Raw genomic sequence first — 18,254 nt, forward strand, 5'->3', positions numbered from 1 at the left:
GGGGGGGGGGGGGTTGGAGAGGTTTTTTTATAGCAGGAAAAGCACTACAAAGCGCTCAGTGTGAATGAGGGCTAAGAGTATCACTTGAATAAACAACAAAGGTAATTCTGATGCTTTGGGCAATAACAGTTCTTGTTAAGTACAGTATAGTTGGTCACCACATATCTAAAGCAGTGAGAACTCTATAACATTGATGTTAATTCACCTTATTGCAAGACTGCAATTATAAATGAAATGAGCTTCATCTTGCCATCAAGTGGAACATTTCCCCAGAAAACAAATACACAAAATGAATGCTGTATTTCTATACAACATCTTAGGGCTAAAATCCTCTTTGTGAAGAATAGTTTTTCCTTTAGACACTTATGAATGAATGAGGCCCAGTGAACCATGGCTAACAAAACACAATTCCTTACAAGCACAACTTAATGAGGGGACATTTTCCAAACACAGGTATATTTCCTAATACCCTGAAACGAATAACAAGCACATTGTAGTATGGATATTTGTCACTCGAACATTCTGTTACTGTTAAAGTGTATGTTCAAACAAACCTTTTTTTTTTTTTTAGAGTGAGGAAGGATTAGAATCGCTGTCAGGTTCCAAAATGTCCCTTCACTTCCTGTCCAGCTGACAACAATTTATCAGACGGGAAGTGAGAAATCTCCAACAGCAACACGTTTTTAATAAAGCAGAGCCTAGATTTGTGTTTCTGTCTGTATCCTTCACTTCCTGTCTGGTAAAAACGTCATCACTGGCAAAAAAAGGGGAGAATCTTTCTAGATAATACTAAAAACCTGACACGGGTTCTAAACTATTCTCATGCTATCCAAAAAAAATAATCGTTTTGGCTTGCCCCACTAAAAATCCTGTGGTTACATCAGTGGTGACTCACCTGATTGTCCAGATTATTCACTGTGAAGTATCCAACACACACAATGATTTCATGAAGAAGTTCCTCGCATGTGTACTGAGTGCAGAACCAAATCAGGGAGCTGATCACATGTCGGAAAGCAAGAGAAAGACCCTCTGCTCCTACAACAGACTGGCAAACAAACCAAGGCGAAAATATATTTAAAAAGTTTTACTGTGCATCAACAAATTCTGCAAAAAACTCAGAAATGTTATTTCCCTATCATATTTAAAGACACATTGGATTAATTTACACCTTGTTAACTAAGATATTACAATAAAACTTGTTTAGTTTAAAAAAAGAAATGATGAGATAACTTAGAACATATTTTAGATTAGATGAGTTCAGTTTAAAGGAAGAAAATGGATAATGACAAAACAGGATATTTCCTGCTACTGTAAAAATAGCCCCACGTCTAATTTCAAAGGACTTCTAAACTCCCAAACTCTACCAAGATCTAAGCCTTTGTGAAGCAAAAGCTTAAAATGTAGCACAGTGTTTATTTAAAAGCTACCTGAGTATATAGTACAGTACATTATTGTTATCCTGTTCGACAGACAAAAGCACAATGTGAGTCATAGGTGATCAGAATAACAATATTTAGTACTTCAGTCTATGCCATACAATGTATCTAGTCTGACACCTCCATGAATCAGAGAGTGACATAAGCGGACAGGTGTGTGGACAATAGTTACAGCATCTCAGGTAACAGGAGTGATAATTGATACTGCACCACTAGAATAAGAAGAAGGGTACTTAAACATTCTAATGAATACACAAACAGCTCCTGAGCAGGGAATCTAGGGAACTATTACATATGTACATTTTAATCACTATCCTGCACATTTCAGGGTAGCTTTATACAGTCACATGTAAAGTAATACCTGAAAGGACTGGAGGTGAAGTGTAGCAAAGCTGTTAAGAAACCGAAGGCCGTGTATTGCCACTTGGATAGTGTTCTGCTCATACGTTTCTTTGGAGTTGGAAACACTTGGCTCAGAGGAGGAATTATTAAATAAAGCACAGTATAACATATGTAAGACGCCCACAAGATCTGAATTTTGTAGTACTGCAGAGAGTCCTGAAGGATCCTGAGAACTTTCAAATATGTCCCACGAGCTGAAATAAAGCAGACAGACAATTCATTGCCAGTTAAGAAAACACACATTTCTACAAAACTAACTAATATAAGAGCTCTTGAATAAGAGTTTAGGAAGAAACATACAATATACATTGTCAAGATGTGGATGAGTCTCCAATGTATTGTGGAAATTTACAGTTACAATAATCTTAAAAGAAAACCTGTCACCAACAGAACAAAAACCTAGAATGAGTTTAAAAAAAGGAAATGGTGTAATAAATTATGTTTGGACAGGTACAAGTATCAGAAGGGAGTACATAATAAGCATTCAGTTGCTCCTTTCATTTCTCTGGGGCGGTGTTGAAGAATGCATTTGGCTGTATATGCAGCAAGAAGGCACCATTCACACCTATATCTTAGGTGCGATTAGGGATTCCTGCGTCAGGAACTTGATTTCAGGCAGCAAGAATCCCTTAAGGAACCTTAATTTAACCACACTGAGTGGGGCAAAAACATATCTAATAAAAAAAAAAAAAAAAATCACATTTTTTTTACAGTTATCATGGGCTGTAACATAGAAATGAACAAAACATACAGTATAACGTTAGCCGTCATAAAAGCTTAAACGAAGAACTGAATGATCACAGCAAAGCCACAGGAATTCTTGTAATCTCTTCATTGTTACACAGTCCACGAAGCCTATGTATTCATATCTTTGAATTGTTCAAAGACTTTGTCACAAGACTCCATCTGGTTATATTATACACATGGAATGTGGTGATGATAGCTGTCAATGTTATACTTTTATTCTCAACATGTTTTTAAACAGGCATCTTTTGTAAATTAATAGGTAAATGCAAAATTGTGAAGCAAGAACTAAATCACTTAGGTATAAATATGGCCTCATATTACTTAATCAAGTACTAAGAATTTTCTTGGTTTCTTTAAAAAAATGTTATATTGTGTATTCTGGGAACATATGCTGCAAACTCTGAAGAGAAAACAATGGACCACAATCTTCAACAGATTTCCAACTGTGGGTGGCCACAAGCTTAACGAGAAACTACAATAATCTGGGGACAATTTTTGTTTTTTACGTTTATATCTATTTACGGTATAAAATGTTTATTTTTCAATAAACATTTTATTCAGGGTGCAGGATTTGTAGAACTATATTTTTTTTCTAAAGAAAAAGCACAGTTGAAGCATTTACAAATGTCTACTTGAAACACTGTATAAAGTCAAAAGCAGCGATCTGAGGCGGTGAGTGAGTTGTTCATATTCAATTGTGTATGTAATCTCAATTTCAACTGCTGAGCTCTGTAAAGAATAAGCTGTGACTAATTAAAAAAAAAAAAATTAAGTAGTATTAAACCCTCTTAAAAACAACTGTCAGGGTTATTCAGAAAAGGGTGAAGAGTTTGGAGAAGTGAACAATCTAGGACAACATAGCTAAATTGGAAAGAGAGCTGAATTGGAGAATCTTTCCAAATCAGCTATGTTGTCCTAGATTGTTCACTTCTCCTGTCTTCTCCAAACTCTTCACCCTTTTGTGACTAACCCTGTATGTATTCAAATGTTATTAATATTGTTAATGCATAGTTCATTTTTCAAATATTAAATTTGCTAACAGCTATTTAACTTATTGTGAATGTCTCCGCTGTCTCTTCTGGACCTGCAACACTGCCTCACTTTTGGTAGGAATCTCTCCCGTGTTCGATGCATGGAAAACATGTCCCATAATGCACTGTGCTCAATATGCAAATGCACATGTGTGAGTACATGTATTTGTGCACATTCAATGACAGACAAAAATGCCAGTCACAGACATGTGGATGGGGAGGTGGGCAGATCTCCACATTGTGCCGCCTGTGCATGTCAGTGCACAGTGGCTGCATGTCGCTGAGTAGTCTCAGTAGAGTTGTGTGCACACTCCAGTGGGTTTATAGAGAGTTGGCCAATAAAAGGAGCCACCATAGAAATGGGCATCTGAAAAAAAACAATAACATTCCTATACTAAAAACGAAGTCAGTGGGAGAATAGAAAGAAAGTAATGCTCTGTGATATTCAAAACAATTGGATGATTCTCCATGTCCAACATGGAAGAAAGCAAAAGGTATAAATTATGGGTGACTGCTTGTTAGAAACTCAATCAAGGCATCTAGAAGTGAAAATTACTCTTTCCAGACACTATACATACACACGTATAATTTTATAGAGGTGTGAGTTTAGGAGCGATTGCATGATCACTGGTATTTCAGGGTCAGACATAGGTGAGATGCTTAGGCTTCTAGCCTTGCCCAAGCAGGCAGTGACATGGCTGGTTTAACACTAAACACTTGGAAAACGCAGGAATATACTGTATACAAATTAAAGGCGTATAAGTCTATAATACATGAACTATAACATATGTATAAGCCCAGACCAGCTGTGACATGCTTTTCCATTAACATTATTTGCTTAATATTGCAAAACATGCCTCAGCAAAGCACAACTTTTACCAAAATATTGCTTTTTGGCTTAAAACACAGCATTTTCCCTTCATATAGAATCTGATCTCCAGAAATTACCGCATGGGCTAATGGTATGAGGAGAACTGAAACCACACATCCAAAGTGTTCCTGACAATCCCAATGTTTTAGTTAGGTTAGTGAAACCATGTTTACATTTAGGGGTTGATAGTAAATTTGGGAGGTTCCTGATGTCTCCTACTGGTTTGGGACGTCACTTCTAATTACATAAAGCCTTAGGAAGCAGAATAAGAAAATGAAAGGGTCTATTCAAGGAATGCAGACAAAAAAAAAAGAGAAAGAAAGAAGGTGATCTGATCTAATGATGTTATAATGGTGATACAGATATTTTACTTTCTGTGTTTCTAGTAAATGTTTGTATACATTTTTAGATGAAATCTAATCAGTGTCAGTTTCTGGATTTGCTGTGCAATCAATACAGGCTAAAAAAAAACTTTACAAAAAACTAGAACTGGGCAATATTATTTGGTTTAGATGTCACATATGTGCACACACAAAACAACAGAATGCAGCATGACTAATAGATGTGTAGACGTATGACTAGAACGGTCTACCCTCCATATACATCTGGCAGCATTTTAACTGCTCATGATATAAATTAGGGTTTCACTGCACAAACTATTCACTAGCCATTTATTAAGCAATATCCTTATCACAAAAATATTTAAATATTATCTTCTCTGCATACAGGGGTATATATTTGCTGTAAGTGAAAACTGGGCTACTGCTCTATACATAAATCCCTTTTACACCCTTTTGTTACCACACCCCTAATATATCAAATCAAGCAGTAAAGAAAAAGCGGGGCTTTTTAGGTACCAAGTGACAAAACCAAGATATTACAACATAATAAAACAGAACTTCTTTATTATATAAAGATCAAAAATATTTAAAAACATGATTAATATGTGCACATTTCATGGTAATAAACCCAATCACATCTAAAAAAGAAATCAATGCATAATTGATGTCTGAATGTATGTGGACAGCTGCAGTACTATTGCTACTATTACCTTCAATGCAGAATTAATCAGATATAAATAATGTAATGTAAGATAGTGAATATTTCAATTTTGTTAAAGCTGTATTAGTACAGATGGTGCATAATAAAATCTAAAACCACTGGGTTTCCAAATCAGGCTTTATGCTGGCTTTCTGTTCATTCAGGAAAAGCCATAAAGTCCAGGTGACTGATCAACCTCGATCAACATAGGGACCCTGACACTCAGTAAGAAACACAGACTGCAGTATTCATCTATTTGTGCAATGAAAATCTCAAACTGCCACAAAATAACCCAAATGTGACATTTCTGTGTGTTATTTAAGGATTCACAACAGGGATAATATACCCATTATCAGCTGCTGGATAGTCACTTCTACACTACCAGCTCACCTTGGCTCTCACATTCATTTGTACAGAGCTTGCAGTTGAGCCTGTGTAGTGGAGTATAAGTGTCGGACGAAAACTGGATGCTAACACTGCCCAAAGCAGCAGTGAGCTGAGCAGTGTAAAGTAGGAGTGTGCTGCATCTGCAGTATGATTTTTAGTAAAATAGCTAAGGGGAACCAATACAGGGTTTTTCATACAAAGGCCCACCTGTACTTTAAAGAAGAATTATGTTGTGAAACTTGAAAGCATCCAATTACATTTCCAATTTAAGCAGTGCAATTTAATTAAACTAAATACATTTGACTTCACATCGACATTTCTTTAAAAAACTAAATCAGTCATATTCAATGGATATGTGCACTGTTATTAACACTTCATAAACGTAAATGCTAATTGCTTGCCATTAATGCTGATCCTTTGGCCTAATACTCTGAGTCACTAATCCAAAACAGGTATGCACATAAGGGATTCTGACTTTCCTGATTTGCCAAGTCAGTGACACAAAAAGATTATAATGCAGGTATGGAAGCTAGTGGGTCAGGCAAATAGCTAGGCAACTAGAATATTAAGAAAGAGGTCAGCAATGGCAGCCTGTACTTTTCTCTCAGGATATTGTTTTTAAGGAAAGGGCACTTATTTAGTAAAGTTGGAAACTTTCTTTAATATACACTACAGTCATATTAAAAAAATATCATTCATTGAAATTACACATAAGAGCCGGACACAACAAAAAAGTATTAGAGACATAACAGAAAGAAGAGTGTGGGAGAAGATCCTTACTTGCCAGACACAGAAATACACAGCCTGCACAGTTCATGTAGCAAAGCAGTGGCCGCCTGCAGGAACAAAGATATTTTGGGATTTTCATCGAGTGGACCTTGTACAGAAAGAAAGCAGCTGGATAGCTTGTCAATCAGACCAATATTAACAGTGTAGCTGGAGAAACAAAACAGAACAAGCAAGCATCAGGATCATTGTTTTGAACATGCACAAATAATCAATACAACAATAAAATATAAAAGCAGTATTAATATTAATGACAACAATGTCATAACCTGACAGATGCACACACCTGATGATGTCCTGGATGCGTCCATTGAAAGCATCATTTGGAGACATCTTGGTTTTGGCTTCAGGCTTTGTTTTGAGGGCTTCTTTCTGTCCACATCCAGCTGGAGAACTTGCTGTTAGACATGAGAATATTTTACAGCATAGCTGGAGGAGTCCTGTGGTCAGACTATCAAAGGTCTGCTTGTTAACACTTTTTCCTTGGCAGGTCTTGTCATCATCTGGGACAAATAACTAGAACACAAACAAAAATGTTACCATTTTTGTGTGCAGTCCACAATATTACACAAATCAATCGTCTCCAAAATGATACTAAGTTTAATTGTAATTAAGACACACTGATTTGTTATTTCTTATTACATCTAATTAACTATGCAACTAATGGGATTTTTGACTTACTGTAAAATTATTTTCTAGGATTACATTTAGGGACACAGGAAAAGTATTCAGCTATATTGAGGTTATGGTACTGCCTTCAGGAGATTGGACTATGGTAAAACAAAGCTTTAAGAACAGCCCTGTATAACCCATCTTACTCCCAGCTCTCCTCAGTTTTTTTGGGAAGCAACAGTAGTAGTAGATCATGAGAAGAGAAGAGAAGAGAGGGACCTGTGCACTCAAGGAAAGGATTGCCCAGTAAGCCAAAAATATGTTTTTCTTAATTGTACATTATGGGACACAGGATGAATATTCAGGTACTTTGGGATGTCCAAAAGCAGTACAACTATGGGGTGGGCAACAGAGCAAGCAGAGACTAAGGGGCCCAAACAATAAAACAACAACAACAGGTTAATAGAGGTGGCTCAACAAAGCCTACAGTGCCGTCTGAAGAACCTCATGACTGAAGCCAGCATCAGCTGAGGCCTGAACATCAACCTGGTAAAACCAAATGAGCCTGTGAGCAGAAGACCAGAAGGCAGCCCTGCAAATCTGAGAAACAGATGCCCTATGCTGAAAACCCCATTATCTAATGGAGTGCACTTTGACCAGGAAAGGGGAAACTTTTAGGGTCTTAAGCCTAAATGATGAACTGTTGAATTAAACTATCGATAATGGTACAAGAAGCAGAGTTTTCCCTAAAGGAACCTGCAGGAATGTCAAACAGAGAATCAGACTGCTGAAAGGGAGCTGTAGCTGAGTGAACAGCATGTACCACTTCAAGACAAAGGAGGGAAATCTCCCTAGAATGTTTAGAAGAAGGCCAAAGAGATGCTAGTGCAATGTCTTGGTTAAGGTGAATGGATGAAACCACCCTGAGAAGAAAAGAGGCCCCGAGCCTTAAAAAACAACCTTGCAGCCTACCCATGTAGCACTAGAAAGGGTCCCTTACATGTTAAGATTGCCAACTCAGAAACGTGCTTGATGAGTGATGGCGATGAGAAAACCGATAGAACCAAGCTGAGATTCCATGGAGTCTCTGGGGAATGTACAGAAGAAACAATATGAGCAACACCCTGTATAAAGGCTTTAACTAAGGCGTGTGAAGCAAGTAGTCTCTAAAAAAGAACCACTAAGGCTGAGATTTAAAACCTTGATGGTACTCAGGGCCAAACGCTGATCTAGACCAGACTGGACAAAAGAGAGGATTCATTCCATGGAGAACTTCCTGAGATGGAAATATGCTTTCTAAGTGCACAGGTAGACTTTAAAAGAAGCCAATTTTCTAGCTTTCAAGAGCTTAGGAAAGACCAAATCTGACAAGCCTTCTTCCCTCAGGGCCTGGGTTACCACATCCAGGCCACTGAGTGAGACGTGAGATAGCAAACTGACCCTGGCACAGAACATCTGGACAATCTGGGAGGGTTCATGGATAATCTACCAGGAGCCTGATAAGGACCATGTAACATGTCCTCCAGGGCCAGTTCTGTGAAATGAGAAGCACCAGAATGCTCTCCTCAATTCTGCAGAGTAGGTTTGGAAGAAGCTTCAGAAAAGGAAAAATATAGAACAAGTTGAATTGATAACACAAAGTTACTACAGCACTCACTTTGAAGGCTATAGTATCCCCGAATCTAGAGACAAACCTCAATTTGTTGTTGGACCTGGAAGTCCAGACATTGACAACTGAGGAAGTCTGCCTGCCAGTTTTCTACACCTGGAAAGTGCATGGCAGTCCAGGCTGAATGTAAAGCCTTGTCCAAGGCAGAATCAAATCCACTTATCTTTGAACTTTGAGGCTTCTGGTGTCTCCCTTATGTTTGATGCAAGCCACTGTCAAGGCATTGTCTCAAAGAATCCTGGTCGAAAGACTTCACAGACAAGAGGTCCAGTATTGAAAGGATAACAGAAATCGCCCTGAGCTCAAGAATAACCACATTGTTGACTGTTTACTCAGAAGAAGGTCATCCAGGGATTCACTGAGAGCAAAGCAGAGCGAGAACAGAGGCTAGCATCTTGGTGAAGACTCAAGGTTCAGTGGACAGACCAAGGGGTAATGTTGCATGCTCACAGCAAAACGCAGGTAACGCTGATAAAGGAGAGCAATGACTGACCAGGCAGATTCTATATGGGATTTTGTACTCAGAGGAAGGTGTTGAGAACCTTTAGATCCAGCATGGGAAGAATGCCCCCTTTGGTTTTGGGGACAGTGAACTGGTTTGAATAACAACTTTGAAACCTCTCCTTTTCTGGGACAATGGCTATGGCCCCTTAAAGTAGGAGATGTTTGAGCAACGTGAAGATCCACCAATCTTTGCAGGGATGTTGGCAACTTGAAAACATAAAGAAGGGTGGAAACAGAAATTAAAGTTTGTAGTCCTGGGATACAACGTTCTGGATCCAAACGTCGGACATGTCCTGGGACCAGATGGCCAAGGCCAACAGATGTTCCGCCCTCCCCGACCAGTGGGGCTACCCCCTTATTTAGAGAAGTACTTGCGCACAGATGAGAGAACTGAATTTGAAGCTTTGCCTTGGACCTAGGCATCAGGAATGAGCTTCTAAGGACGCTAGTAAAAAACTGAGGAATACTGGGAATGGGAGCATGTGTCCTCATCCTGTGTGTAATGCATGATTAAGAAATCATGTTTTAGCGCTACCTTTTTTTTTTCCATGTGCACAAATAACTGTCAAACAGCATAAATATGAAGACTGTTTACATTCAGCGTGTCTACATTCTGAACCATAGAAAGCCACATAACCCAGACTAGGGATACAAACAAGAATGGCATTATGCTTTTCACAACTGCTAACTGCAATCACATTTAAAAGGGAATAGGAAAGTTGAGCTATATATATGTGGGGACTGCCTTCTTCCAGCAGTTTGTAATCTGCTTGCTCAGTGATTACAGAAGTGTAGTGGAGTATGGAAATCTTTGCTGATGTTTGGTTGCAGTCAAGACATTACATCAAACTGGTGTATACAGCAGATGCCTTCCTTGTTGTTTGCAGACATGTTCTGCAAACATGTTGTTCCCTATACCATAAAATGCAGATCGGTTTGCTGTAAACAAACCAATGTTTACATGTGGCCAGGACCTGTGATAACTGCTCTCAAAGCCCAACTCCAGTTTTGGATAGACTTGGGAAGAGTAAATAATTTTTTACATTTATATTGCTTTCAACAACCCTCTCAGGAAGATTTTTATCTTCCTCTCTGTCCCTGTGACGGCCTGTAGCAGCAGAACAGATAAGAGGAGCAGATCTCACTGGGACAGGAGGACACAGACAGTAATAGTAATTTAATAGAAGTTGTACTCCTTCCCCAATTTACTGAAAGAAGAATTCCCTTTATACCCTCTGGAGAGAATTCACACCACTACCTGTGTTAACAAGAAGTTAGAAGAAATCTTTCATGTGAGGTCACAGACTAAAGTAATACACCTGACAGGTGTTCTATCACTTCCTTAGGAAAAAAAAAAGATTTGGCTGGAATAGGGCTTTAAAGCAAGGAAATAAAAGGCAGAGGTGAGGGGTAATGTCTTTAAAATTGCTTGGTGTCCCTAAAGATATTAAAAAAGATCATGTGCATGGCAGCCAGCTGATCTAACATATGCTTTTTACTAAACATTAAGACTGGAAATATCAGAACACATTACAGTGAAATATACCAACTCATGAATTAATATACCCCGGGAAAAGGGAAGATACTGTTTTTACCATATGCTTTATGTATCATTTCTTGCTAATAGATATAAAATACTTAAAACAATGAAAGAATACATTCACATAAACCCCCTTCTGCTATATCACCCTTCTACACTAAAACGTATTTTGAGAGCAGAAGCTTTACTCTGCATACTGAAATGTCATAATGTATATATGCATTTTGATTTACTACACCAGAAAATAAAACGAGTCAAAAAAAGAAAATAATTGATAAAACTTTGTTCTTTAACAGTTCGTTCACACAGTTGATACAGTTCAAGCTGATCTCATTTAAAGCACATTTACTGTGGGGGAACTACTCTGACAGTTGATGCAGTGCATTTATGTATAGCATGTTGTTAAATAACTGTATTTAGATTTTGTTCTTAGCACATGTCTGCATGTCAGTTCTACAAGCAATACACCCATGATCTGTTGGGTAATTAATCATGTATGTTGGTCACACGTGATCAGACAAAGGAACAGTCTAAGTAACACTTACAATTTTTGCCAAGCTCAAGGGCTGTTTCTGAATCATTTGTCTGGATAAACTGCATATTTCACCAAGCCTATATACTTAATTAGATTAGCAATTCTGGGGATACAATCTAGGTTGTGGTTTATGTTTTAGTTAAATAAGGCATTATATATATATACAGTAAAAGTAAAGTAGACATAACTACCACGAAAATAGTTATATTTAGAAATATAGAGAATATAGCAGAAATTGTATTAGATTTATGCTTGTCTGGATTATATGAAACAACTATATTTGACTTTCAAATCAAATAAAAGCCTAAGCTACCATATATGATACCGCTGCTTCCCTTAGCTGGAAAGTATTGAAAGCCAAGTATGGTCTATAGGTCATTGGGACAACATTTTATAGAGAATAAAATGACCACTGTTAGGCAGAATAGGAGCAACTTTCTCTCTAAGGCTGTCTTTGGATATTACAGGTGAAACTCGAATAATTAGAATATCGTGCAAAAGTAATTGCAGTAAGTGCTGCAAAAGGGGCCCAAACCAAGTACTGAGTACACATGCATGCTTGTACTTTTCAGAGGTCCGATATTGTTCTATGTACAATCCTTGTTTTATTGATTGCATGTAATAATCTACTTTTTTGAGGTTGTGGATTTGGGGTTCTTGGGGTTTTCATGAGCTGTAAGCCATAATCATCACAATTATGACAATTATCTTGCTTTGCATGTAATGAGTCTATCTAATATATTAGTTTCACCTTTTAAGTTGCATTAGTGAAATAAATGAACTTTGCACGATATTCTAATTATTCAAGTTTCACCTGTACATGGCAACTACATTCTACAGTTAAGATATGGCTACTCAACTGCAATCATACTTGTGCCTTTTTATTAAATGGTCCTACCACAAAATGTCCTCAGCCTTTGCTGAAATGGGATGAATAAGAGATAAAGTGATCGGAACTGAAAATATTTGTGCCAAGGCTTTAAACATTTTAACAGATAGAAGAGGAGGTGGTCGTTCGAAACATTCATATGAGACGTGAAAAATGATTGTACATGCATTGTTTTTGTGAACTTTAATTTAATAAAAGTGGGCAAGGAAGCCCTTATATGAAGATTTAAGCGAGTGGATGCATCCTTAAACCTCTACGATTTGAAGCTAAATCTCACAGTATATAAATATAACTGTATTTGGGCATCTATAGATAATAGGGATGTCCCGATACCGATGCTAGCATCGGAATCGGGCCCGATACAGGGCATTTTGACAAGTACTTGTACTTGTCAAAAAAGCTTTAAAAATAATCCTCCAGTGGTATGCACACTTGTTTCTGGCATTGCAGTTTTGTGGATGATCTGGATTTAGTTTCCTCATAGTCCACAAAACTATCCAAAAGTAGAGTCAGTAGAGCGTAACATCAGTATACAGTACAACATTTCAAAGCACATAGAGCCAGTACTACTGGTTTGATGCAAAGCAGCAATCATAAAGAAGAACTGTTGTAAGTGTGACAAGATATTGAGCATAAAGTAATAGCAAACATTCTTTTCTTTGCAGAAAGATGACAGGGATGAGTCACATTGACTACACTTCTTTTCACCAGAGAAGCTGTGTACTGGGAAGAGGAGTCTTAGAGCTACATCTCCAATGAAGTGATTAAAAGGTTAGCAACGCAAGGCAGGGACTTGACTCAAACAATTAATCTATTGTCTGTGATACCTTATATTGCTAAAGCACGTTTATTCAAGTGAACACGTTTTAACAAGATATACAGAGCACATACAGGCACGCCCCAGCCTTCCAGCCTTCTCTAAAGGTTTTTTTTTATGGCTAGTAGCATTATTTTTGATAAAACACAGGGATGTTGTAATCGTGAAACAAACTTGTTCTTGTCCTGTAAGATTTGGTACATATGTAGTTGTTACCAAAATAAAGTGGTATTGTATATCTTGAAAACTAATGTAAGAATAGTGTCTTTAGCACTACATTAAAAAGATTTATTTTAATATTCTTGCTTAAAGTAGTTTTAAATACTTAATCTTTTTCTTTAATAATGAATGCAATTAAAAACAAATATAAATTGCCCTGCATAGTATTTCTTCATATTTTTGCCCAAACACTTACTCATATTTCTGAACAGCTGACTCCAACTCTCTCAGCTCCACTTGCCTGAACTTCCTGTCCAGTACAAGACCACAAGGAACAGTGCAGTCTCCAGCAGCTGTCCAACTACCGTACTAGTTTGAAGATGGGAGAAGAAAGGAGGAGAGGGGAGAAAGGGTGTGTGGATTGATTTGCCATGCTGTGTCTGCGTTTTTGTGGAGATACACAGCTTACTAGCACACACAAGGGGGAGCTCACCCTGCAAGTGAAAGGAGCCACCATGAAACAGGATATCAGGGTCAGTACTCAGGGGACCAGCTGATTCTGCAGGACGCTAACACTTTTAGACATCAAGAAGCAGCATTCACCCATAAGTGATGTAATCAGCATTTGAAATAGCTCAAAAACATTTGGATTTCAGTATCACTTTAAATGTACACTAAGGGTACAGCACCACAAAGACCAGACAATCTCATAGATGCATTCTAGGGTAGTCGTACAATCATTAGCCTCCAGTCACAGTAGAAAAGAAGCTCTAGATAGCTTTATCTATACACTTTGGTAGTTTTTTTCCCCTGTCAATGTTGTTCTTGGATCTATGTAGGAACAATTTATGTACATGTTTGTTTTGTATTTTTTTGTTCTGTTCTTAAAAATCAAATAAAAAGCTATTAAATTAAAAAAGAAAAGAAGCTCCCAAAAGCAACAGCATCAAAAACGTGTTTGTGTTTTAAACACCAGTCTCTGAATATAAATGTACGTGCTACAGTATGGTTTTCAGTCTTTAACAAGCTGTAACCCAGCACCATGAAACCTCAAATTCTTGTGACACGTGGCACCATATCTTATGTATGAAAAACCTAAGATTATCAAAATCAGAGCTTGATTTCCAATTTGTCATATGCAGACACTTTACCTAGACAAACATTTAGAATCTAGAAAGAAAATAAAACTACTTATTTGCAGCTGCTGACACCCTTCTTCTGTTTTTAAAACTTTCATTATCAATAGAAAGCACTGTATTAAGTTAATATTGTCTCTTGTCTCAAAACAACTATGGCCTGTTCCTTCTTTACTAGATACACGGTTGCTGATCATGCCGTGCAAGCTCTGTTTAAATATGCATAGCCAGAATGGATTTCTTTACCCAACTGCCCCACACTGAACTGTGAAAAGTGGGAACTGGGCTGCTATTGCCATTGTGAAAGGAGACAAACTGTCATTCCTCAGAAGAGTTATCAACTGCTTAGGAATGACAGTGGTGGAGTCACAACACCTCTGATGTTGTGTTATTTTGCAAAATGCACATGGGCAGCAGAATTACTTTCCTCTACGACGATGAAATGTTTTCACTTAGTGGTCCAAAGTGAGGTGAGGTCACCTACCTGTAATTCTCTTTTTATAAACGTTTATATTTCTCCCCTTTGTTCTATCTTCCAACAGATACAAAAATAATCAATTGGATTGTGTAAGTACCTGAAACTGCCCTCTGTGTAGGAGCTCTTAGACTGGGGAACGAAGGATCAGACACAGGAACCGATCAGGCTTGGGAGCAAAGCACAAGTGTACGAGGAGAGAGCAGAGTGAGGAGAGGGGGTGACCCCATATGTGTGTGTTACTTCTTTTTCATTGTCTAATCGGCAAGCTAGAAGTGTAGCTAGGCCCTGTCGTAATGATCTTGTTAGAGTGAATATTATCACAAACCTGGCTATACTGACAGACAGGCATTACTAATTGAAAAGATTGGCTCCATAATATTACAAATCCTTTGGTAAGGAAAACAGTTCCTATTGATGGGTATTTTCCACGTATTTAATGGCTTGTCTGGAGTTTAGTTTTATTGTATTATGTGTTATTATCAATTTATTTATTGGGCTGACACTTTATATTTTTCTTGGTCTAAAGAAGAGCATAATCATATATATAGAGTCTGCGTTCCCCCCAATAGACAATTAGCTGTTGTGAACACTCTGATCAACATAGTGGTAACAGAAAGAAGATGAAGCTTCCAGGCAGAAAATGGGTGATCAGGAATCCAAGATTCAATGGAATTCAAGTCATTTGTCAGCTTAAATACCTGTCAGTTTTCCATACAGCATGGAGTGATTAATTCAAGATTTGAATTCTTCAAGTGAGATTGAAAGGTTTTTCCATGGCTTGGTAATTATTTTAATCTATGCACATTTTCATTATTCACACATATTTTAAATATTTTTTATAGTGGTTAAGAAGATTAGTTATAACAATACATTTCAGTAGAAAAGCATCTTTTTGAGGTTTTTATTAATGCTGTTCCATGATATAGGAGGTTAGTGTTTCTGCCTGACATTGTATTGTGCAGGAATTTTCTAGGTTTTAAAAAACTGATAGACTTTTGAACTGGCAAGCAGTCCCTTGTAACACACAAACAGCTTCTTGAGCTTTCCTTCATAATGTGACAACACTAAAAATAGGCATTAGTAGTGATGTATATACGAGTTCTGCAGAACAAGTTGAGATCTATGTGGTGTCAGGCAGAGTATGGCTACTTAAAGTACAACTCAATACAGTTAGTATGTGATGCATAACCATCATAAAGTAAACAAAACAAAAAAACTTCCTTTACTGTCTCCTTCATTTGTGTCTCACCCATTTCCCTCACAGACACTGCAGCGCACAGTGGGAGGGTTTCAGCAACAAAGGAAGTGCTGTTCCAGGAAGCAGTTATCTTGATTGACAAGCTACGGGCTTATGAATCAGCAATGACAATGCCGATAGCCATGACCTCTGCAACATTTTTTTCACTCCACTGCAATGCAAGCAGGCACAGCCTACATAAGAGTGGCAACTCTGCTCTGAATCCAGGAGCAGTGCAGTACCATTGCCACACCATCGCAGGAAGCTGCATTAGGTGGACTTAACTGGCAGGATCAACATGTATTTGTGGGACATTGCACCACACCTGTAAAACCATACCTATTCAGTCATACTAGTTATTTTAAGGCTTGTAAACTACTTAGTTTGCTTTTCTAGTTTGGCATCCTTGAACTGTGGAGAAGTATCAAACTACATTCATTTCCATTCAAATCCATTTTTTAAAGACTTCACAAGTTTGCCTGATGACCCTTACCCCCAATTACCGCAAAATCTTCCAGTTTCATCAATAAATGCATTTTTTAGATGCAAATTTTTTTTTTTTTAAATGTCTACTTTGTAACATGGCAATACTGAGTAATATATAGTTAGACAGTGTAAACTGTGCTCATAAACAGTAATCCTTTTATTGCCAGGGGACTCTTACAAAATGAACCATGTTCAATTAGGAGATGTTCACAAAATGACCAAAGGTCACTGTGACTATAGAACCTTTTATGTTCACCAGTTTCAAATAGTTTGTAGTGGGCATCCTATCTGGACACAGTACTTTCATTGTCACAGGCTGTAGGCAGCAGGCAGAATATCACTTGTGCTGCTGTAACACACTAATGTCTTATGGCACTCTGAGTATCGCAGTGTTACAGCATATTCTTCATTATAGTCTTGATTTAGAATATATTTGGAGATTTAGGACTATTTGTTAGTGAAAACTGTTATGGTGCCTTGATTCCACCATGCTTTTCATCTGCAGTCTCAAAATTATTAAAGAACACTTGTGGTTATATCATTAGTTTCTAAGCTCTCGAAGGGCTGCTCTCTGGGGATAGCCAGGTGAACTCATATTATAGATGCCTACAATGTATACATATGTCAGGTACACTTTATGTAACTGTGAATCTTCAGATGTGCACATTTTTATTCAATGAAACACTACAGTCTGTCTGAAGCTGACTAAACCTTTTTAGAGGATTTAGAAGGTCTGTTCTGAATGCTCCTATAAGAAGATGTACATTGACATTTGTCCCGCAAGTACTTTTCAGCACAAGTGCAGCATCTATTGTTTTCTCTTCAGTGTCTATATTCATTTATCATTGTTAGAATACCTAGGTGCACAGAATCACTTGTTCACTTAAAGTTTTTCCACAATGTACTATTAAGTCATATTTCGAATAAATTGCATCATGAATGCAATAATATGTTCTACTGTAGTATAAAATTGTAGATCCATGACATTATAGCCAGTAACAAATCGGGTAGCAATTCCAGTAGCAAATACCAAAACAGATTAACATTTAAAGAAGAAGAAACCAAAACTAACATTTGACACACAATGCAGGTTACTATGTTCAGCCTTGCCAAAGTTTATGGAATAGTAGTTTCCTACTTTGGAGAATTTGTTATTTTGTCCAAACATTTGTAAAGCAACAATGGACGGAGGATAGAGAAGAGGTGACATACATAACAAGTTTTAAATATTGAGCTCAAGCACCTTATCTGAGATAATTGCTCGATGCAATCTACAAGTAGCTGTTAGTTTTTTTATGCTATAAGACTGCATTCACATAAAGCTTGTATGTGCATTTTTGTATTCCTGTGGGAAAAACAAATGGATTCTTGTGGCAGGAATCCCAGGTGTGCACATTCAGATGCGGCCGCTGTACCCATTCATGTTAATGACAGGCTGTCAGCAGCAGTCTGCATGTAATCGTGCGCGGTATGATTACTTGCGGTTTGGGA

At 37.7% G+C, this 18,254-nt stretch overlaps 1 protein-coding gene across 2 annotated transcripts in view; it reads right to left on the reverse strand.

Moving 5' to 3' along the window:
- Positions 1–18,254, reverse strand: part of SCAPER (S-phase cyclin A associated protein in the ER) — a 219,043-nt gene that overhangs the window by 35,152 nt on the left and 165,637 nt on the right. For both annotated transcript variants that reach the window (XM_018568102.1, XM_018568101.1), the window contains exons 26-29: positions 6,988–7,217; positions 6,696–6,851; positions 1,798–2,032; positions 896–1,045 (exon numbers count right to left, since the gene is read on the reverse strand). In XM_018568102.1, coding sequence (XP_018423604.1) covers positions 896–1,045; positions 1,798–2,032; positions 6,696–6,851; positions 6,988–7,217 — 771 coding nt within the window. The remainder of the gene's footprint in view (positions 1–895; positions 1,046–1,797; positions 2,033–6,695; positions 6,852–6,987; positions 7,218–18,254) is intronic.

This window comes from Nanorana parkeri, unplaced genomic scaffold, assembly GCF_000935625.1.
Source record: "Nanorana parkeri isolate BGI_ZX_2015 unplaced genomic scaffold, ASM93562v1 scaffold1136, whole genome shotgun sequence".
Lineage (NCBI taxonomy): Eukaryota > Metazoa > Chordata > Amphibia > Anura > Dicroglossidae > Nanorana > Nanorana parkeri.